The sequence below is a fragment of the Vespa crabro genome, chromosome 4 (genome assembly GCF_910589235.1).
Source record: "Vespa crabro chromosome 4, iyVesCrab1.2, whole genome shotgun sequence".
Lineage (NCBI taxonomy): Eukaryota > Metazoa > Arthropoda > Insecta > Hymenoptera > Vespidae > Vespa > Vespa crabro.
The window spans coordinates 1004867-1026385 of record NC_060958.1 but is presented as its reverse complement, the minus strand read 5'-3'; the positions used below and the strand labels follow the sequence as shown (position 1 = coordinate 1026385).

Genomic DNA, 21519 nt, shown 5'->3' with positions numbered 1-21519 from the left:
TATTTAAAAAATAAAAATGAAGGAAACAATAAACATATTACATACAATACTCTTCAAAATATATTCAAAACATATTTTATATCACTTAAAAAATTTATATTTAATTCCTTAGTAAGATTATATTCGAAATTATTACGTTCGAAAAATATGGAAACAAACCTTTAAGTACCTTAAAGATCATTAACAAGTCTTAGGCGCTCTCAACCAATCGTTGATAATTTTGCGTTAATAAAGTTATATTATTGGTACATTATAATTAATAAATAATAACTGAATATGGATAATAGACGAATTCTATTAATTATAAATTTCCTCTGTTGTTAATTATAGTTATTTCCTTTAATTGTATATAAGAAGAACTACTTTCTACATTTTCTTTTTTTAAAATTTATTAAAAATATTTATGTAAATTCAATTGATGATTTCAATCGTTAATAAAGATCAATTGTAAATTTATTTAAAGTAATAAATAAATTAATAAAATAGTATAATTTATTTATAATATATAATATTTATTTATATTCATTAGAAACCATATCTGATAAAGATTATTTTTCATGCAAAGATACAAATAATTCAAGCATATATCTCTATAAACTAAGTTATTCAAAAGCTGTAAAATATCTTAAAGAATTACAAAAATTAGATGTCTAATGAGTCATAACAAACATATCTGCAGATAGTGTATGTGTAAAGATATGTTTTCTTCGAATGACAATAAATGTAACTATATTAAGAATATTTAATGATACAGAAAAGACTAATACTGAGCAACAAAAGAATTTTATTTTATAAATGAAAAAATTCATGGATATTTATGATTTGACTTCTTTTTAGCCTATATTGCGCATAAAAAATAAAAACAATTTAAATATCAAAAGTATACATTCTGACTTTATGATTTGTAAACGGGTTAATATTTTGCATTTAGATGCTTCTATTCTTTGTATATAAACTATAAAAATAATTGTTTTCATAGATGCTACACAAATGCATTACAAAAAGTCAATTATGATAACAAATTGTTGAATTTACTTGTAGAGAATATTATGATATCCATAGATGAAACTAATGATACATTATGATATTTGAATATTATGCAATAATTTTTGATCCTTTGTATCATCATTGGGCATGAGATATCAGTGTACTTACGATTCTTCTGCAAATGGTAAATCATAGTATGTAATGTTACTGTTTGTTTTTGTAAATTAATAAACACAAAAATGATGATGAATAAAATAAGGGTAATAGTAACAAAACAATTCTTTTATCTTTTAGACTTGTATAATTAAATTAATTTCATTTTATATTGTAAATTACACATTTTTAAAAGTTTGTAACCAAAAATTTATGATCTGGGACGTTCCTTCTTTTCTTTATAAAGAGCAAGTAGAGAAACATTTGCAACTTTTACTACTTTAAAACGAACACCAGGAATGTCACCAACAGCATGACCTTTACGTCCGAATCCAGCTACTAGAACTTCGTCATTTTCTTCAATGTTGTTTAGACAGCCGTCTCTAGGTACAAAAGCTGTGATCTTCTTGCCATTTTTAATAAGCTGCACTCTTACGCACTTGCGAATAGCAGAGTTAGGTTGTTTGGCTTCGACTCCACTGTATAAATTACAGTAAGACATTTTTTATTTTAATTTATTACAAATCAATTATTACACTTTAGGGGAAATACTCACACTTTTTCCAAAACAATGCCTTTAGCATGTGAAGCACCTCCAAAAGGATTAGCCTTCCACCTTGTTCCTAAATGTGCTTTTTTGTAGTCTTTATCGTTCCAACGTTGATCCCTTCTATGAATTACATGTTTACGAGCAGTACGAAGACCTCGAGGTTTACCTATAAGCACATGTTTGTAGAATTAGACATTTCGTTTTTCTTTTTAGGATTCTTTTCTTAATAGGATTAGACATATCATTTTTCTTTTACAATTGCATTAGTCAAATATTATATTTAAAATTTCGACAAATTACGAGAAAATAATTTAATGACGTTTATTAAAAAATCACTGAATTTTGTTTAATAAAATGAAACACGCGGTGTAGTTTCGTTTGAGGTTATACACACTTTCATTTTATTAGATATATTTATGATAAGCATATATAAAATTATATTATCATTGATACATTGCAATTATTAATGAATGCTTTTCATTAAAATATGACAATTTAGAATGTATGACGTTTTAAAAAAACTATAAATTCAAGAAGCAGAACATACCCATCTTGATATCTGCGTAATATATTCGAAAAAGATCTACGTTCAATTAAACGGAAACTAGGGTTTTTGTCGTTTCGGTTCGTCAGAATATTACTAATTCGACTAATCCTAGGTAGGATATATGTTAATTTTTATAGGATGGCAACAAGAAACAATGTTTACTATAGGAAAATTTAATTGCTAACTTTTTAGAAATTAATGTTAATTATGTTTATTTTATAATACAAAATATTTTTTTAAAAAATCAACAATTAACTGAAATCATAATTTATAATACTCAATATAGTACATATTTTTTCATATTAAACATTAATTCAAAATGATTTTATTTCTAATTGTAAAATTAGAAGAAAATATTATTATTATAATATATAATATTATTCGCATCAATAACAATTTATATAACGCGACAATGTATCAAATGTTTCGATTTATCAGCGTTAAACCACACGGTTCGTATATATTAGAGAAAAAGAGATAATAACATTTCTAGTATAGAATAATATAAAAATAAATGAAATAATAAGTACATTATATATAATATTCTTTAGAACATTACAAAATGTATTTTATATTAGTTAACAAATTTAAATTCAATTCTTAGAAAGGTCATTCTCAAAAGAATATGAGAAAGATGTGAGAAAAAGCCTATAAGTACCATTAAGATAATTTTCATACGAATGCATCATTAAAAACTGTTACGCCCTGTCAACCAATCACCGCTGACTTGTCCAATGAAAGACCAATAACCAAACGATCAAACGATTTGTCTATATATCGTTTGTTCTTTCATAGTTATCGCGTTCAAGTATATAAGGGTAGATATATTTTCTTGAATTGAGTGGTTGCCAAAGAACCAGCGACTGGTCGATAGTACGCAAGTGCTATAAAACATCGTATTCAAACTTTAACGCATATTTATTTTTTTCTTTTTTTTTTTTTTTTTTTTTCTTTTTTTTTTTTTATTTCGAATTTTAATTCACATTTCATGATGTCTACGATAGATATGATTATGTCAGACTTTTATAATGTTTTGTTTAAATTACGTTATCCTGAAATTACTAAAGCAGAACCAGACAATATAAGTTCTATTATATTTTCCGGTGATAATCGAATTCATTTATTGTCATGGTTACTTACGGAAAAAGTACCGAACATTGCGAATGATTTAGAAAAACTTGAAGGTTCTGCTTTGCATGGTATATTATAGACTACATTTAAACGAAATAAACAAAAAACTTATATAGCATATATACTAATTTGAAATGAAAACTGTTATAAATACTACTTTCCTTTCAGACAAACTTGCAATGTATTATTCTCAGCTTGGAATTTGTATTAACAAAGATATATTATTGGTATATTATAATTAATAAGTAATAAGTAAATATGAATAATAGGTGAATTCTATTAATTGTAAATGTCTTCTTTTTTAGGGTAATTGTACATTAGAGGAACAACTTCCTACTCTAACTCTATTATTACAATTTGTTAAAAATGTTTATATAAATTCAATTGATGTTCCAACCAATGAGGAAGAATCAATTGCAAATTTATTGAAAGTAAATTAACAAACTAGTATAAATTTACCACTTTTACAAGGTACATGTAATAAAGAATTTTTTCATATATAGATACATTTTACTGAAGATACAAATAATCCAAGTAATACATCCATAAAACAGAGTTATTCAGAAGCTGTAAAATATTTTGAAGATTTACAAAAATTAGATGATTCTAATGAGTCAAATAATATTTCTACAATAAAAAACTCATCTGTAGATAGTGTATGTATAAAGATTTATATTTTTTGAATGGCAATAGATGTAATTATATTAAAAGTATGTAATAATTGTAGGAAAACAATGTAGAACAAAATAATATTAAGGAACAAAAGAATTTTATTGTACAAATTGAAAAATTCATGGATACCTATAATATGATTTCTTCTTGGCCTGTATCGCATACAAGAAATGAAAATACTAAAGAAAATAATATGGATTCAAATATCAAAAGTATACATTCTAACTTCATGATTTTTAAACAGGTAATATTTTGCATTTATATGTTTTTATTCTTTATGTATAAACTATACAAATAATTTTTTTTATAGATGTTACATATGAAAGATGAAATATCCAAACTTAAGTTACCAAGTGCATCACAAAAAATCAATTATAATAGATCATTGAATTCACTTGTAGAGGACATTATGATTTCTACAGATGAAACTATTGATACATTATAATGTTTATTTATAATGAGTTTATTGTTTACTCTTTGTATGCCCATCGGGACATGAACTATTAATTTACTTATGATTCGTCCACAAAGAGTAAATCATAGTATGTAATTTTATTGTTTATTTCCATATATTGAATAAATACAAAACTGATGGTGAATAAAATAAAGGCAATGATAACAAAACAATTCTTTTATCTGTTAGACTTTTATAATTAAATTAATTCCATTTTATATTGTTAATTACAAATTTTTAAAAGTTTGTAACCAAGAATTTATGATCTGGGACGTTCCTTCTTTTCTTTGTAAAGAGCAAGTAGAGAAACATTTGCAACTTTTACTACTTTAAAACGAACACCAGGAATGTCACCAACAGCATGACCTTTACGTCCGAATCCAGCTACTAGAACTTCGTCATTTTCTTCAATGTTGTTTAGACAGCCGTCTCTAGGTACAAAAGCTGTGATCTTCTTGCCATTTTTAATAAGCTGCACTCTTACGCACTTGCGAATAGCAGAGTTAGGTTGTTTGGCTTCGACTCCACTGTATAAATTACAGTAAGACATTTTTTATTTTAATTTATTACAAATCAATTATTACACTTTAGGGGAAATACTCACACTTTTTCCAAAACAATGCCTTTAGCATGTGAAGCACCTCCAAAAGGATTAGCCTTCCACCTTGTTCCTAAATGTGCTTTTTTGTAGTCTTTATCGTTCCAACGTTGGTCCCTTCTATGAATTACGTGTTTACGAGCAGTACGAAGACCTCGAGGTTTACCTATAAGCACATGTTTGTAGGATTAGACATTTCGTTTTTCTTTTTAGGATTCTTTTCTTAATAGGATTAGACATATCATTTTTCTTTTACAATTGCATTAGTCAAATATTATATTTAAAATTTCGACAAATTACGAGAAAATAATTTAATGACATTTATTAAAAAATCACTGAATTTTGTTTAATAAAATGAAACACGCGGTGTAGTTTCATTTGAGGTTATACACACTTTCATTTTATTAGATATATTTTTGGTAAGCATATATAAAATTATATTATCATTGATACATTGCAATTATTATTGAACGCTTTTCATTAAAATATGACAATTTAGAATATATGACGTTTTGAAAAACATATAAAATCAAGAGCCAGAACATACCCATCTTGATACTTGCGCAATATAATCGAAAGAGAGCAACCGTCCAACTAAACGGAAACTAGGGTTTTTGTCGTTTGGTTCGTTGGAATACTACGAATTCGGCCAATCATAAAGCTGGTTTATATGCTAATTATGTTATATATTAGCATATAACCAGCTATATGTTATAATAATATATATTAATTTTTGTAGTATGACAATTAACAAGAAATAATGTTTGCTGTAGGAATAATTTAATTGCTAACTTTTTAGAAATACATGTTTAATATTCTTATATGTAAGCTTTGTTACAAGTTAATAATTTTTTATTTTATGATACAAGGTGTTGTTTAAAAAAATTAACAATTAACTAAAATAATATGATATAATATTCAATATAATACATATATTTTTATATTAAACATTAATTCAAAATGCTTTTATTTCTGGTTGTAAGAAGAAAATTTTATTCTTATAATAAGATGAATAAATTTTATCTTCTCTTTCCATTGTTTTGTTTCATGAACTAGTTTTGTAACATTGATCATATTACATGAACGAAGTGTATTCTACTTAATATACAAAATTATGAAGTACAATTTAATGAAGAAATTCATTTTTATCAAATATAAGATATTACAACCTTCATTTTCGTAATACGTAAATGAGTTTTGGCAATTTATAGAAAGACTCTAGAAATTTAAAAGTAAAATTGATATCGTATATACACGATTATGTTAACATTAACTTAAAAAAATAAACTGAGTTTAAAAAATGATGAAAATTTTAGATACATTCGTCTTACAATAGTTTATAAAAGTGCAAAGCTTACTTCCTTTGCATTCAGTTCACAATTATTCTATTACTTCTTGATAAAGAAGTAGTTTATTTCTTTGATAAGATTTTAACATTTTTAATCCATCGCTTATAATGCAAAACAGTATTCTTAAAAAATGTATACACATTATAAACTATGTTTTATCATTTATAAATACCCATATAATATTTCTTTTATGATAATCAAAATAAATTTATATTTATAAATTAATGGATTTAGATTGGTAATGATTTCTATAGTCTATTTTTATAGTCCTTAGGACATTGTGAAAATTAGAAGCGACCCCAGAAGGGATATTTTGTATTGTTGCAATATAATGTCGCTCTATCTATATTATTAAAAATAACATCAAGGATAAATGTATACATTCTAAAAATACGATATATACAATAAAAATTAGTAAGACTAGGTAAATTAAAGTGTAAGACAAACTTGTAGCACTACTTATAATAAAATAATAGTATAATAAATTGATCTACTTCATTATCAATAACGAAGATCTAAATTTCCGGAATTTATAATATTATGCATTTTCCTTAACCCTCTACATTAATCCAATTTGTCTTTTCGTCTAACAAAAAATTATGTAATTTGAAATTTATAATATAACTTATATTATTATAATTATACTATACTAAGTATAATTTTTACTTAGTAAGTAAAAGTTCACTTTCGAGATATTGTAATATACATATTTATGACAAAGAATAAAATAAAATTTTTAAACTGTAGATATATGAGTATATAACTTCAAAGTTACGCGACGTTATAGAGGGTTAATGCTTAATATTCTGAACACATAGGTCGTTAACGTACATGTCTAAAAAATGAACAATAATTTTGTTTAAGTTATGAATATACGAGAGTAATAAATGAAGAGTGTATACATTTTGAAGGAACACTGCATCATATCGTACTATGTTATTCTTAGTTTTAATATCCTGGTGGTTGATGTTGATAGGGATGTTGTGGTGGTTGACTCAAGTGCCGCTGTAAATGTGTAACTAATTGTGGAGTTGGTTGTTGTCCACCAGCAGCACCTTGCTGTTGTTGTTGTTGTTGCTGTTGTGCTTGCTGTTGTTGCTGTGCCTGTTGTTGTTGTTGTTGCATAGCCAACATTTGTTGTCTCATACGTTGTTGATTTATCGCTTGCTATAAAACGAAAAAATATAAAAAAAAGTTTTCTTATTATAAAATAAATATAAGTATAAATAAATATTTATTAATTTAAAATTATATATATTAGCTTTAAATATGCATATAATATACCTGTTGGAATTGTTGGTTTTGTTGTAAACTAACGTTTGTTGTGCCTACTCCAGTTACTCCAACAGCACCTGGTTTACCAGTTGCTTGTCTGTATGGTGGAGCAGGTTGGTTTTGAAGACCTCCACCCATTGGTCCCATAGCATTCATTGTAACATTTGGTGCCTATAAATGAAAATTAAATATAAGTAATCATTTAAATTTATATATTAGTGATTCTCTTTTAACTCTTTCATTACCAACGATGACTATAATTACCCATAATCGTATGCTCGATGTATTTCATTGGTAATTTTAGTCATCATAATTTTACATGGATTCGCAAGTTTGGTTATATTAGTTTAATATAACTTGAACGACGTTGTTATAGCGAATAATTAAATTAGCTTTAACAATATGTTTAATACTTACTTGCAAATAAGGTGGTCTTGTTGCAGCAGGTTGCATTCTTTGTTGTGGCATATACTCTGGACCTCTTTGAGGTCCCATCATTTGTTGTTGATTTGGGAACATCATATTTGGTTGTTGATTCATTATTCCTTGTTGCTGCTGTTGCTGTTGTAATAATTGTTGCTGTTGTTGTGTCTGTTGAGGTGTTTGTTGCTGTTGTTGCTGTTGTTGCTGTTGTGGTATCATTTGTTGTCCTCCATATCCTGCATAATTCTGATTCATTCCTGTAAATAATCACATACTAGAGACATTCTAAATTTTTGCATCATATACTTTTTTAATCTATGATATTTCACCTTGTTGCATTCCAGCATACATTCCTTGCTGCTGCTGTTGTTGTTGCTGCTGTTGTGGTGCAAACATACTTTGTTGTGGATTAATACCTGGCGCACCGTGTTGTGCTCTTAATTGCTGTCTAATAAACTGTTGCCTTTGCATGCCTTGGAAAGCACTTGGACCAGCTACTGGTGCAGGATTAGGTTGTTGTTGAGTACCCATAAATTGATTTGGTAATCGCAAACGTAACATATTAGTTAATGCTTGTTTGGACTGATTATTCATTCCTGGTCTTTCATAACGAGGTCCGCCAACTGGTGTTGGTGGTAACTGTTGTCCATATCCATATTGCTGTGCTGGTGTGTGATTTTGTTGATTTGCATACCATTGTTGTTGAGGTTGTGGAGGTTGCCCAGTGAACATTCCAGATTGCTGAGCAACAGCTGCTTGTTGATTGTTGAATGCCATTTGTTGCAGTTGAGATGGTGGTTGCTAGAAAATCATTTATTATGTAAATTTAAAAATCTAAATGCACAAAATAATTGTTATAATGATTGCACTAACTTGTATTTGTTGTGACACAGGAGCTGTAGGGGTTGCAGCTCCTTTGTTCCTTCTATGACGTCTAGTTTTCATAGCTTTACCTTTTCCATTAGTAGCAGCATTGCCTACCCCACTATTACCAACACTGCCACCAACTCTACCTGGAGAGTCAATGCTCATGGGGGTATCAGCTTTGCCAGGTTCAGATTCCTTTTTGTCTGGTTCCAAATCTTCTGGTGGCAAAGGTGGTGGATCCAAATAATGGCTAGCTGGTCTTATCTGACTGTGTGTATGATACCTTAATAATTTATGAGCATTTTGATAAGTAAGTGGTTTACGTTCCAATCTAACTGCTCTGAACCAAGCCCAAGATAGAGGTGCTGGATTTTTATGGCCTTCTAATAATTCCCATGCAGAAACTCTTTGTGAATCGCATACTTGTAAGCCCTATTCATATATATTTATCATTAAGATAGACAATTCTCAAAATGAGCCAGACATTTGTCATATTTTATATAAATGAGATCAGCTTACCTGTTTTTTGTCAATGCTATCAAAACCAGCGATTTTATTTCCTTTAGTATCTGTTAAACAACCAACTGGTTCACAAGTAATAACTTCCATCGTTAATTTTGGCAGCGGTAATAATTGCCTAACATATCGAATACTTGGAGAATTTCTATCACCAAGTTCCTTTTTTAACTTTTTCATTAAATTTTGATAATGCTTTTTATTTTCATCCTTTTCAGACTGTGAGTCTGAGACTAAAGTGGAATGTATCAATGTTGCTAACATATCTATAACAGTGGTAAATAGTTCTGAGTTATTGTTTAGATCAATTACTCCATAACTGACTAATTGAACGAGTAAAATAGCCCAATCAGTTGTAGCAGTTGTATTTCGTTGTATTGTATCGAAAACACCACCAACTAAGCTAAATCTTAATTGAAGAGCATCTTGTAAAACTTCTCTTGCTTTGGGATCTTCAGAGCCTATATTTTTCTCTTCTTTACTGGTATTAAGAAATTGCGATAATTGTGAATGTAATGATGTTAATAAACCTTCTCTTTGATCGTCTTGTCCTTTTAGGCACGTTAATACCAATGATAAGAATGGCTGATGATTAAAAAGTGAAGGTGATTTGGATCTACCTCGTTCACGGCCAGCTGTTTTTGACCAATTACCAGATTCTAACACTTGACCTGCAACTTTAAGAACTCTCCCTTGTACAGCACTTGGTAGTTTAGAAACAAGAGGAGCCACTAACCATATAGAACCTGATCTTCTATCAGATTTGCTTGATAAGGTATTTAATTGAAATACATCTATAGCAGCTTTAGCAACAGTATCCAACCATTGAGAAAGATCGACAGAGCCAGGTGGGAATTGTTTATACATTAATTGTAGATCAAGCCAGGACATCCTAAGACTCCATTGCTCCAAATTTTCCAGGATATTAGTAATATGCGTTTTCTGATCAATGAAAGCTTCAGTTGGTGTCTCAGGATAACAGATCATATGTAATAATCTTTGTGCCTGACGTGGTGTCAACATATTATCTAATAGCATATCAGGATGACAAAGTTCTTCAGGATTTTGTAAACACCTTTCCAAAACCCATTCTTGACTACAAATTTGACGTAAAACATGCTGAGCAAAGTCCGAAAGACCTTTTACATTTTCTGATGTCATACCGGCACTACTACTAGAGGAAGACATTGCAAGATCAAGCCCAAGATCATCACCACCTCCTAAAATATCGCTAGTTCCTAAAATATGGCTAATTGATAATTCTCCAGGGCCACTGCTACTAACACCAATACCAACACCAACACTACCAGGTCCACCACCTTTACTTGAATGAGTCATAGATACATCTGGTTTTTTAGGTGGCTGTTTTCCAGCAGTTGCATCAGCTACTACAAGGATAGCTTTCAGTACCGCTAATACCGGACCCACTCTAATATTATTGTGTGCTGCAGCTAAAAGATGTCTATCGCAACTTAATTTTATGCTGTAGCCTCGTGAATTTCCATTTGGTAAAGGATGAGGACTTGTCCCAACAGAATACAAGGCTGGTTGAGGACATTCAACTGTTTTAAAAAGTCGCAATAATAAGTGACATGTTAAACGAGCTCCTGCTTCAGCTTCCATATCAGCATCTCCACGGCCTTCGTTGCAAGCTTTAACTAATGATGGCAGTGCTATATGTACAACGAAATCTTCCAATGAGAAGCAATGTCGAGCTATAAAAATAAGAAAATAAATTAATAAAAAATTTTTTAAATATTTAATATATTTATATAGATTATATTTAATTCAGTATATTGTAAAGAATTATATATCTGATTAATTTATTATTTTGTAGACTTACCAATTAAAATTGATGTAAATACAGCAAGAGAATTGTGTATGCTTAAGTCTTGCACATCAACTTGGTTTAATACATCAATGTAAAATGCAGAACTATTAGAGGAACAACAAAGTGCCATAAGGACTCCCAGCCATTCTGCATTTAATGCATTACAGCAAGCTGTTAACTCAGCACAAGTTATGGCAATATCATTTAATTTATCATTATCAGTCTCACTACAAACTGCAACTATAGCATTGCATACAAAGCTGTAACGATTTGCTGGTGTTTCATTTAATTGCCTGGCCCATTGTGGTTCTATTTTTCCACCTCGTCTAGGACTAGTAAAAACATCTACCATAAATTGTGAATTGTATACATGACTTGAGGGTGTTGGTTGCAATGCACTGTACAGAGCAGTACGAATTTTTGGGTATGCATTACTAAATGCTTCTACACCATGTGGTTTACTTTTCAATAATGAGCATGTGGAATACAAATCATAAAGATGAGCCAACACACAACGTTCTGCTGAGCTGCAATCACTTGGATTTGCAACATGTTTTACAACTTTGCATAATAAATCAAATACAACTGTTGTTTGTTCTGGGGATACTAAAAAAAAAAAAAAAAAAAAAAAAAATTAAATATTAGACAACATTATTAATATTGTCTATATTAGTATTATTTAATACAAAGATTATGTTTCTTACATAACAAGCAGCAATGATATCTTCTTAATACTCCTACAACATACAAACTTAAACTTGTAGTGTAACTTCTGACAAGTTGACTATTTCTTGCTGTAAATTGGGCTTCAACTTCTGGCAATTCTTTCAGTATTTGAATGCAGACATCTATCAGGCCATAAATATTCAAAGCCAATTCCATTAAATCAAATAGAAAGGCTACATGCTCTTGTACTGGTAAGTAAGATGATCCAGCCAATGCAAATGTATTAAGCATTTCAATAACTTGTGTTGCACATTGCCACGTTACCACATGTTGATCAAAATAACTTAAGTTTTGGAATTTCATTGTTATAGCTTCGAAATTAAATTCACTGCGCGAGTGCTTCTTCACTTTTCCACCTTCGGCAACATCAATGCTAAATTTTTTACCGAATAATTTGCATACTTCTTTTGTCATTTTTTTAACAACATGTCTAGCTTCATCTCGAACACGACCTACTCCATATAGCAATACATGTCGTTGATTGCAATCATGCTGACTACATGTCTCATCCTAGAAAATGTGTCTGGTTATATAAAGTTTTCTACATTAATAAAGCAATGTTTTAAATATTAATTAATCACCTGTGGTAAAGGAAAATGTGTTGTATATAGTAAATGACGACTGTGACTTGATTGAATTTTTGAATCAATATCGTCATGACCTGTATGTCCAGCCAAAGCATCTTCTTTCGGACTGTCTGGTGCATCCATACTATTTTGTTGGTCTTCCTTAATATGTTGCAATAGCTTGTCTAAGTCATCATCTATTTTACTATCATCATAATCCATAGCTCTACCATGATCTGGTACATCCAATTTAGTTGGTTTTAAATCTATTCCTGGGAAGAGACTATCCTCATCAATTGGTTCTCTATTACTAGGTGTTCCAGGCTTACTTGCTGCTGGGCCTGAACGAAATATTTCGCTTAACAAACTTATGCAATATTTATCCTTTGTACTAATATAGAAAACAACGCGAAAAAACATTAGTAAAACTTATTAATGTATATACCTTGTATAAGATCTCCTCTTGAAATCAATGTACACATATAAGCATCATGAGAAAAAACATCATGTCTTATTAGTTCTGAGAATAAATGAACTAAATTTGTAAATTGTGTCTTTGATTGTGATGTTGTATTATCTAAAACAGGAGCATCTGTATCCAAAAATTTCATTAACAGTGGTTGAAAAATTGGAAGTACAGGTGGATTTCCATTACTCCAAACACTGTCTTTGTCATCATTGTCATTTGTTTCTCCAGTGGCTTCACTTTGTCTTTTTTCTAGCAATTTGGCAACAGCCATTGCTCTATGTTCTCCCCATCTTTCTGCACTTACTGCCCATTCACAAAGAATTTCAACTACAGCAGAATCCTGTTGTGGATTATATTCTGTTTTTGTATCACGTTCATTATTATTATCTTTTGGAGGAGGAGCAAAAATTTTTGCATACAATGTATCTAATGAATTAGTTGAATCCATTCGATCGAAACTATGTCTATCTAGAGCATCTAATGCTGCCAATACTTTAGTAGTTGTCATTCCTGCACTACTTTGCTGCCATTTATCACATGACCAACGTCCCTCTGCAGCTTGTGATCGAGCTTTTATATTTTCTTGAGCAATCTTTAATTGTTTCATTGTGGGATTAGTAGCACTTGCAGGTGGAGTTGGTAAAGCAGCAGGGGGACATGGCAAATAATCTAATGGAGAACCATTTAAGACAGTTGGAGCTTTCCCTTCTCCAACACTATTCCATACTAATGCAGTAGGACATTCCAAAGTGATAACCTAAGAATATAAAATTTATTTAGATAATTAAATATATATCTATTATAAACAATATCCCTAATATAAGTGAAATATTTATCTTGCCTGTATGATTGTAGATAAGCTATATAATACATCTCTATGATGTGGACAAGTTAAATATTCATTAAAAGCTGCAGTTAATGGATTTGGAGGACCTTGATTTGTAACAGCAGCATCTTTTGTATTATTAACTTCAGTTTTAACAATAGATGGACTTTGTGGATTGCTATTCACCTCTACATTATTACACATATATGCTAATTTTCGACAACATAAATATGCTAAACGCCTAGCTAATAATTCAGACTGTATAAATTCTTCTAGATATTGTAAAGCTAGTGGCAATAGAAGTTTTAAGATACCATCCTCTGATGGAGATGATCTAATTTTATCTAATAATTCTAATATCCATTGGAGTAATTCTTGCCTGTCCAACAAACCCTCTTCAAACATATACTTAGCTAATTGAATACAATATTGCCACTGTTTCATTGCCAATTTATGTTCATCATTCATAACTGTTGCAGTTGTTGATTGAACATTTGAATTTGGTGTAGCTGGTTGAGTATTTATAGATCCATTAGTACTACTACTTGTATTATTGTTAACAGTATTATTGTTATTCCCATTTGCACTTGGTGTAGTATTACCATTACATGAATTATTTGTATTCGTACTACTATTATTAGCATTACTATTTGTGGTATTAGTTGATTGAGTACCCATGTGATAATACTCTTGCAATTTTGATAGTTGATCTTTTAAAAATTTTATCAAGGTTCCTGTCCATTCTAAAATAAAGCAAAAAACAATACAGTAAAAAAGAATTTGGTTTGTTTAATTTTAATTGTTTTGTTCCTAATCATCATATTCTTACCTGTAGTAGGATCAGGTAGTTGTCTTTTTTTTATCTTAGCTTCTGAAACTGCAACAGTATATGCTGAGCTTAATTTGATAAACCATGCAGCTCTTAACATAGGTACTTGATATTCACATAACATCATAAATATTTCTTCTTTTTTATTAAAATTGGGGGCTTTTTTTGCAAGGGTTACTAAAGGTTTACAGCCTGATAAGTCTTTGAACCATGCCTCAATTCCATTTTTTGTTCTAGCAGTTACAGGCCAAAAATTATCTTTAGGATTAATCTGTTGTCTCTTTCTTCCAGTATCAGGCATAGTTGCTAGTTCTTCTTTTTTAGCAAGTATAGCATTAAAGTATGCTCCTACTTTGGCAGCAGTAACATTACAATGTCTTGCAGTGCCAAATTCATCAGATAACTGTGGCATTGTTGCAAATCCATGTTTGACGTTTATAGAGGTAAGCTCATCCTCTTTTTGTTTAGGTTCTTGAGGATAAACATCAGGTGGTCCCAATCTGGGCTTCTTCAGTGGGCGTTTCTCATACAATATTCCCATCATGGTACAAGATAATTATCAAATTATATGGTTGATCATCAACATCGCCAATAGAAAAAATCAAGAAAATGTATTAAAAGCTTTACGTTTATTTGTGCGATTGCACAAGATTTATAAACTTCCTTTCTATTATCATATTTACAATTATACAATGCTACACTAAAATACTAACAAACACGATCGCGCGAAAAAAAACCGTACGATCGGTCACCGCAAGGATAATAATATGGGATTTAATAAATATTTACACATAATTGATACCGTAACGTTAGATAGATAGAAGAAGTCACAACCTTACGTCAAAATTGTAACGATATAGAACGCCATTGCATGATTTGTATGCAGGGTTTTTACCAACGTCACAGTAAGCTAAAAAAGTATCAGACAAGTCAAAAAGAAATTTCGGCCGCTTTCGATGATTCTTTTTAAACTAAACAACACCGAAACATTCTGTTTACGATGTTAAGCGACACGAAAGCATATTCCGGGAAAGGCTTGCAAAATCGTCTGCTAAAATTCATATGCCATAGAAAACAATCCATATAGACGGACATGTTTGTCCAAAAATCATTTCGGATTATTTATAAAATTCAGAAATAAGAGTTTTTATTGGTCGAAGAACGTGCCGAATGAGATATCATATTTTGCATACAAGGTGTATGTCTATGTTTTAATGTTCAGTTATATATTCTAAACAACGTGAGATTAGTTTTGTTCTGTTCAAAATCTTTTTGTATAAATTGTCCTTGTATTTTATCATTATATTTCTTCATGGAATTATAATATAAAAGATAATTCGTCGTAACGGCATGCTAAATCTTTTAAAGCATGGCGATCAGAACATTTATGCGCTTGGGTGATACCACGAGCAGATGGTACAATTTTTATTTTCATTTCTTTTTTTTAGGTTATCTATTGTATTTTGTAATATTGTTAAATAACTTTTTAATTTATTATAGTGTTTTGATGTTACCATCTTATACAGTTAAATTACATATACCAAATACTTATAAAAATGTAAGAGGTTTTAGACGATTAAAGAATTCTTTTGAACGACCTGAAAGTCCTTTTACGAGACTTAATACTGAAAATAGACCTGTTCAATTTTCCAAGTTGTTAAAACCATTTGTTTTTACTATTACGGTATGCACAATAGTGATTGTTTTCGTAAAATAACCAAATGTAAAATCGTTATTCTTTATAGTACATTATATTCTGTTTATTAGTTTACAGGTGCTACAATAGTTACAACAGCAATTTGGGAATATGAAAGTATTAGAAAGCAAACATATAAAATAATTAATCATTTTAGACAATTTTACAGTGTTGTATGTATTTCTTACTTAAAATTTTAATCATTATTATTATTATTATTATTATTGTTATTATTATTATTATTATTATTATTATTATTATTATTATTATTATTATTATTGTTGTTGTTTACATTAATATAAAGCTTTTATATATATTTAGAAAACAGGATGGCGGAAGGATATGGAAGCATGGTGGAGAAATTTAACAGATGGACAAAGAATGTTCGCACCTATATGTTTTTTAAATGTTCTTGTATTTCTTGCATGGAGAGTACCCGCATTGCATAGCACAATGCTAAAATATTTTTGTGCCAATCCTGCTTCTAGTGAGTAATTAAGTAAGGTATATATTCTTTTTTAATTATTTTGTATAAATCAGTTAAATATAATTCATTATTTTTTTTTATTCAAGGTGCATCATGTTGGTCCATGATATTATCAATATTTTCACATTATTCTTTATTACATTTAGCTGCAAACATGTATGTATTGCATAGTTTTAGTACAGGAATTGTAGCATCTTTAGGCAAAGAACAATTTTTGGCACTTTATTTAAGCAGTGGTGTCATTTCTAGTTTTGCTAGTCATTTCTATAAAGTTGTATTTGGTTTACCTGGTCTATCTGTAGGAGCTGTGAGTAATATATATTTTTGATAAATGAATATTACGAGTAATATTTTAAAATTAATTTCATTTATATTAGTCAGGTGCAATCATGGGTGTTCTTGGATTTGTCTGTACAGAGTATCCAGATACTCGTTTAGCTATACTTTTTCTTCCTATGTTCACATTTACTGCGAGTATGGTAAATTAACATTCAATGTATTTATAGCATATATTTTTTGCAAAATATTGTATTTATTTTTTTATTTATATTTTATAGAGGATTTTTTTTATTTTAGGCAATTAAAGTAACAATGACTCTAGACTTTACAGGCTGCGTATTAGGATGGAAATATTTTGATCATGCTGCACATTTAGGTGGTGCATTGTTCGGAATGCAAGTGTTATTTTGTTTAATATTCATATACATTATGTGTTCGACAAAAATGTTCAATAATTATTTCATTTAAAATTTCTTATTTCTTTCTATTGTGTAGATTTTGGCAAGCTTGGGGCAATGCCAATATTTGGCGAAAACGGGAGCCAGTATTAATGTTTTGGCATGAATTACGAAATCCACGTAAATCACAATGAATATCGACTTTTATAAGATGATGCTTTTGTTATCAAACAAAAAACGTAAGATATTAGATTCAAATCAGATTATAAATTTGATATACTTCAGAAGGTACGGTCATGAAAAAAAAAAATTACAGAATGTTAACACGTTTAATATATTTTTATTGTTAACAATTTTTATGTATATTATAAGAAAACTATAAAGAGATGGAGAGAAAAAGGCAAAGAATAATGAGTATAATTTATCTGTAACTTTGTTCAATTGAAAAAAGTCATATATTGATTCTTTTGCAGTTTACTTTATTTTAGTATACTAATTTTAATTTTATTATACTAATTTAAAAGAATTATTTATTAGTAAAAATTGATATAAATTTTGATAAAAAATATCTTTAATTCTTTAAGTACTTCATATGATGTTTAATATGATCTTCGATAAATGTAGCTATAAAATAATAACTATGATCATAAGCTTCTTGAAATCTTAAAACCAAAGGTAATCCAGCATCTTTTGCAGCATTCAATAAATTTTCAGGCAATAATTGACCCTGTTTTAAGAAATTATCTTCTTTCCCCTAAAATTAATATATTTTTAATATTTGTTTTGCTTATTTTTGTGCAACATTAAATTTTTCACATTTGATTTAGTTAAAAACCTGATCTATTAAAATATCCAAAGGAGGACCATTGTATTTTTTAGCTAATTCTGTAGCATCCCAGTCATTCCATGAGACATTGTCTTCTGTTTCTCCAAAATAGTTAGAGAATGCTTTTTTACCCCACGGACACTGAATTGGATTGCTGATAGGAGAAAAGGCAGAAACCGATTTGTACATACCTGGATTTTTAAGTGCACAGATCAGTGCTCCATGACCTCCCATACTATAAAAATGATTAATGTTATTAACACTATGTAGAAATAGCAATAATTTTTATGTTTATGTCATACCTATGACCCATTATAGACTGTTTATCAGAAAGTATCGGAAATTTTTCATTAATCAGCGATGATAATTCTTTAGTAATGTAACTGTACATCTTATAATTCTTTTTCCATGGCTCTTTTGTTGCGTCCACATAAAATCCTGCTCCAATTCCTAAGTCCCAACTGTCAGAATCATCAGGAATATTTAATCCACGAGGACTAGTATCAGGTACTACTAAAGCAACACCACATTCTGAAGCATATTTTTGAGCACCACTTTTTTGTATAAAATTTGCTTCTGTGCATGTCAGTCCTGATAAAAAATAAATAACTGGGACTGAAACTTCTTCCGCTTGTGGTGGAAGGAAGATACCAAAGTTCATTTTACAGTCGAGAACGGAGCTACAAAAATATTAACAAAATATTTTCAGATCCATTATCACATAACCTTACATTTTTATCTTAATTTATAATACTACCTCTCATGCGAATAAACTTTTTGCCATCCTCCAAATACTTTGTTATTAGATACTTCTGTGAGTTCCGTCATTGATGAAGGTTGTTGCACTGTCTAAAAGATAATAATTGAGTTAAATCGTTAAAAAAAATTCTTTGAAAATAATTACAATACGCAATTGTGTACAAAGGTTAAATAAGAATGTAATCAATTTCTAAACTCGCCTTATTTCTTTATTCTCGATTCCTCACGACTTCCTGATCGAAGATGTCGCGAAAATTTATTAGCAACTTTCGACATACACTATAATTGTAAAGTGTATTGTACACCAATGGAGAAAATATTCAAAAAATGTTCAATACTGATAATGCGCTATTCTACTAATTTCAAAGCAGAACGTTCGCATTCTACGTTAATCGCACATTCTATTGCAAAAAGAGAAAAAAAGAATCGTATGGTTTATTTGAAATATAAGAACATTCCGTTCGCGTACCTTTGCATACTTACCTCCATGACTGCTGTACCCTGCAGTTGTTTTTTCCTTTGCTTCCAAAAATTTCTTAAATTTGCTCCAGTCCTTTTTTTTTTATATTTACAAAGCTGCCCTTTTGGTGACGGCATTTTTTTTCCTTCTTCACTTTAATCACTTTTTATATTGCATATTTACAAAAAACATCTCGACGCTATTCATACGATGTCTATTCGATGAATGAAGATTTTTAAAATAACCAATCGTTTCGCAATCATTTGTTTTATATTTTTCTCAGGCGCTTTTTAAGACTGTTCATCATCCCTGGTTTTATAATAGTTTACGTCAACAATGAGAACAGACTTAATTCTTGACCAATTATGATGAAAAACAAGATTTTTTTATTTTAAAGAAGTTTTAATCTAGGACTCCGCTTTTTCGAATTTTTGAAAAAGCTTTAAAAAAAAAATGGTATTTCTTCGAGAATATATTATGCATAAAAATAAAGTTTTTTCAAAAATTCGAAAAATCAGTGTCCTAGATTAAACCTTTATCTTTAAAATAACGTTTTGTTTATCAAAATTGGTTAAAAATTATGTTTGAACTTATTGTTGGTGTAAATGCTGTTTTCGTTATTTTTCGTGTAGAAAAGTTTGTACAGTAACGCCTTTTGAAATCTACGGCATAAAAGAAGAAACTCATACCTCCACTATAGATTTTCATATCACGAAATATTGAAAATACATCATTGAATGATACCACTGATGCTGATGATGCTGATTTTCTGAACTATTTCAAATGCAAAAAAAAAAAATACTTTTCATGATGCTCATAAGAAACTAGAGAAAGATGATAAACAGCCTTAAGAAATGCAAATTTAACGATGACTCTACTTGTATATTATTATTGTTTTAAAATCAAATCAAATTGAACAACGTTCAGTGCATTTTGAAAGAAAGCAAGAAAAATCTATAGTATACAATAAAATCTATTTAATCGAAAAGTAAGAAAAAAAAAAAAAAAGAACCGTACCGCATTTCATCTTATTGGAAGGTTTTGTTTTTCCGTTAAAAAAAAAAAAAAAAAAAAAAAAAAAAAAAAAAAAAAAAAAAACAGTATATTTTTAACGTAATTGAATTTAAATCAATAATTATCGCGAGATCTATTTATTATACACATTTCATTATCTGTTTCTTTACCGTCACATATGATGAATATTCCTGTATTTTTCTAAATATTAATTTTCAAATATCCATATCTTTATATATTACGTAACTTGACATTAAATTATTTCTATTGAAAATGAAAAATTCTTAATCCTTAATTGTTTCCTTTAAATGTTGTCAAAATAAAGGATACGGCATATGCATATTAAAGAGTATTTATTTTACCTCCATGTACACCTTTGATCAGTTCAAGTTCCAGTGTTCCCCATAATTGCCATTTTATATTTATTTCGTGATTGATCTCAAATGTTCCTTTAAAGTGTTTTTAGGAATCAACAAAGAAAGAGAAAAACACATTATGGAAATCAATACCCTAATGATAAACCGATAGAACGAATTAAACTTTAATGGTTCTTTCGCACGAGACGATCGATTGCACCGATCGATTGGTGCAATTTATTGCAAAAACTCGTTAACGACATGGAATTGGCTATTTCGTTTTTTTTTTTCCTTCATACGAGGCAAATAAAGTTAACGAAGTGATTCTACTCTGACAGTTACTCACTAGACAAATTGTTTTCTCAAGACCGTAGTTGAGCGTACTAAAGATGCGACATTATTATCAATCACGCCATTCATACTAAGCGACTGATGGACGCATTAACTTTCTGTTTCTCAAGCTTGCTTCAAAACA

At 29.5% G+C, this 21519-nt stretch overlaps 6 protein-coding genes across 12 annotated transcripts; 2 read left to right on the top strand and 4 right to left on the bottom strand.

Moving 5' to 3' along the window:
- Nucleotides 1-1268: 1268 nt before the first annotated feature.
- On the bottom strand, nt 1269-2370 carry LOC124423520 (40S ribosomal protein S23). The gene is made up of 3 exons (XM_046961311.1): nt 2238-2370; nt 1697-1856; nt 1269-1619 (listed from the first exon to the last, which is right to left on the bottom strand). Exons 1-3 carry the CDS (start codon nt 2239-2241, stop codon nt 1352-1354), a joined length of 432 nt encoding a protein of 143 aa, XP_046817267.1. The 5' UTR covers nt 2242-2370; the 3' UTR covers nt 1269-1351.
- Nucleotides 2371-3137: 767 nt separating this feature from the next.
- LOC124423690 lies at nt 3138-4664 on the top strand. The gene is made up of 6 exons (XM_046961734.1): nt 3138-3436; nt 3537-3595; nt 3674-3799; nt 3872-4024; nt 4096-4284; nt 4351-4664. Exons 1-6 carry the CDS (start codon nt 3226-3228, stop codon nt 4483-4485), a joined length of 873 nt encoding a protein of 290 aa, XP_046817690.1. The 5' UTR covers nt 3138-3225; the 3' UTR covers nt 4486-4664.
- Nucleotides 4657-5721, bottom strand: LOC124423691 (40S ribosomal protein S23). Its single transcript, XM_046961735.1, has 3 exons — nt 5640-5721; nt 5099-5258; nt 4657-5021 (listed from the first exon to the last, which is right to left on the bottom strand). The coding sequence occupies exons 1-3, from the start codon at nt 5641-5643 to the stop codon at nt 4754-4756; spliced, it is 432 nt and encodes a 143-aa protein (XP_046817691.1). The 5' UTR covers nt 5644-5721; the 3' UTR covers nt 4657-4753.
- A 172-nt stretch (nt 5722-5893) lies between these two features.
- LOC124423755 (mediator of RNA polymerase II transcription subunit 12) lies at nt 5894-15854 on the bottom strand. Of its 2 annotated transcripts, none has more exons than XM_046961891.1 (12): nt 14770-15854; nt 13956-14683; nt 13091-13871; nt 12661-12986; nt 12058-12589; nt 11366-11959; nt 9526-11237; nt 9013-9438; nt 8469-8940; nt 8134-8396; nt 7726-7887; nt 5894-7608 (listed from the first exon to the last, which is right to left on the bottom strand). In XM_046961891.1, the coding sequence occupies exons 1-12, from the start codon at nt 15311-15313 to the stop codon at nt 7390-7392; spliced, it is 6759 nt and encodes a 2252-aa protein (XP_046817847.1). In that variant the 5' UTR covers nt 15314-15854; the 3' UTR covers nt 5894-7389. The 2 variants fall into 2 exon arrangements, with proteins under 2 accessions (XP_046817847.1, XP_046817848.1); XM_046961892.1 differs by having other exon boundaries at nt 12661-12917.
- Nucleotides 15855-15985: 131 nt separating this feature from the next.
- LOC124423762 (presenilins-associated rhomboid-like protein, mitochondrial) lies at nt 15986-18091 on the top strand. Of its 2 annotated transcripts, none has more exons than XR_006942152.1 (8): nt 15986-16185; nt 16270-16453; nt 16537-16638; nt 16787-16952; nt 17039-17259; nt 17330-17448; nt 17529-17626; nt 17727-17745. XR_006942152.1 is itself a non-coding variant. In XM_046961909.1 (8 exons), the coding sequence occupies exons 1-8, from the start codon at nt 16139-16141 to the stop codon at nt 17821-17823; spliced, it is 1017 nt and encodes a 338-aa protein (XP_046817865.1). In that variant the 5' UTR covers nt 15986-16138; the 3' UTR covers nt 17824-18091. The 2 variants fall into 2 exon arrangements, 1 of the variants encoding a protein (XP_046817865.1); XM_046961909.1 differs by having other exon boundaries at nt 17330-17431; nt 17727-18091.
- LOC124423763 (S-formylglutathione hydrolase) lies at nt 17950-21382 on the bottom strand. 5 transcript variants are annotated; one of them, XM_046961913.1, is made up of 7 exons: nt 21051-21381; nt 19698-20336; nt 19415-19615; nt 19213-19304; nt 18758-19135; nt 18465-18690; nt 17950-18383 (listed from the first exon to the last, which is right to left on the bottom strand). In XM_046961913.1, exons 4-7 carry the CDS (start codon nt 19281-19283, stop codon nt 18201-18203), a joined length of 858 nt encoding a protein of 285 aa, XP_046817869.1. In that variant the 5' UTR covers nt 19284-19304; nt 19415-19615; nt 19698-20336; nt 21051-21381; the 3' UTR covers nt 17950-18200. The 5 variants fall into 5 exon arrangements, with proteins under 5 accessions (XP_046817869.1, XP_046817866.1, XP_046817867.1 ...); XM_046961910.1 differs by lacking the exon at nt 19415-19615 and having other exon boundaries at nt 21051-21382; XM_046961911.1 differs by lacking the exon at nt 19415-19615 and having other exon boundaries at nt 19698-19983; nt 21051-21382.
- Between the last annotated feature and the right edge of the window lie 137 nt (nt 21383-21519).

Coding starts and splice junctions, on each gene's coding strand:
- LOC124423520 (XM_046961311.1), bottom strand. Junction 1,620..1,696: donor GGCATTGTTTTGGAAAAAGT/GTGAGTATTTCC, acceptor TAATTTATACAG/TGGAGTCGAAGCCAAACAAC.
- LOC124423690 (XM_046961734.1), top strand. CDS start 3,226: ATGATGTCTACGATAGATATGATTATGTCAGACTTTTATAATGTTTTG. Junction 3,437..3,536: donor TGAAGGTTCTGCTTTGCATG/GTATATTATAGA, acceptor CTTTCCTTTCAG/ACAAACTTGCAATGTATTAT. Junction 3,800..3,871: donor CAATTGCAAATTTATTGAAA/GTAAATTAACAA, acceptor TTTCATATATAG/ATACATTTTACTGAAGATAC.
- LOC124423691 (XM_046961735.1), bottom strand. Junction 5,022..5,098: donor GGCATTGTTTTGGAAAAAGT/GTGAGTATTTCC, acceptor TAATTTATACAG/TGGAGTCGAAGCCAAACAAC.
- LOC124423755 (XM_046961891.1), bottom strand. CDS start 15,313: ATGATGGGAATATTGTATGAGAAACGCCCACTGAAGAAGCCCAGATTG. Junction 12,590..12,660: donor CACATTTTCCTTTACCACAG/GTGATTAATTAA, acceptor CACATTTTCTAG/GATGAGACATGTAGTCAGCA. Junction 7,888..8,133: donor CAAGACCACCTTATTTGCAA/GTAAGTATTAAA, acceptor TTTCATTTATAG/GCACCAAATGTTACAATGAA.
- LOC124423762 (XM_046961909.1), top strand. CDS start 16,139: ATGGCGATCAGAACATTTATGCGCTTGGGTGATACCACGAGCAGATG. Junction 16,953..17,038: donor TTGTGCCAATCCTGCTTCTA/GTGAGTAATTAA, acceptor TTTTTATTCAAG/GTGCATCATGTTGGTCCATG. Junction 17,627..17,726: donor GGTGGTGCATTGTTCGGAAT/GCAAGTGTTATT, acceptor TCTATTGTGTAG/ATTTTGGCAAGCTTGGGGCA.
- LOC124423763 (XM_046961910.1), bottom strand. CDS start 19,811: ATGCCGTCACCAAAAGGGCAGCTTTGTAAATATAAAAAAAAAAGGACT. Junction 19,305..19,697: donor AGGGTACAGCAGTCATGGAG/GTAAGTATGCAA, acceptor ATTATCTTTTAG/ACAGTGCAACAACCTTCATC. Junction 18,384..18,464: donor TGGATATTTTAATAGATCAG/GTTTTTAACTAA, acceptor TATTAATTTTAG/GGGAAAGAAGATAATTTCTT.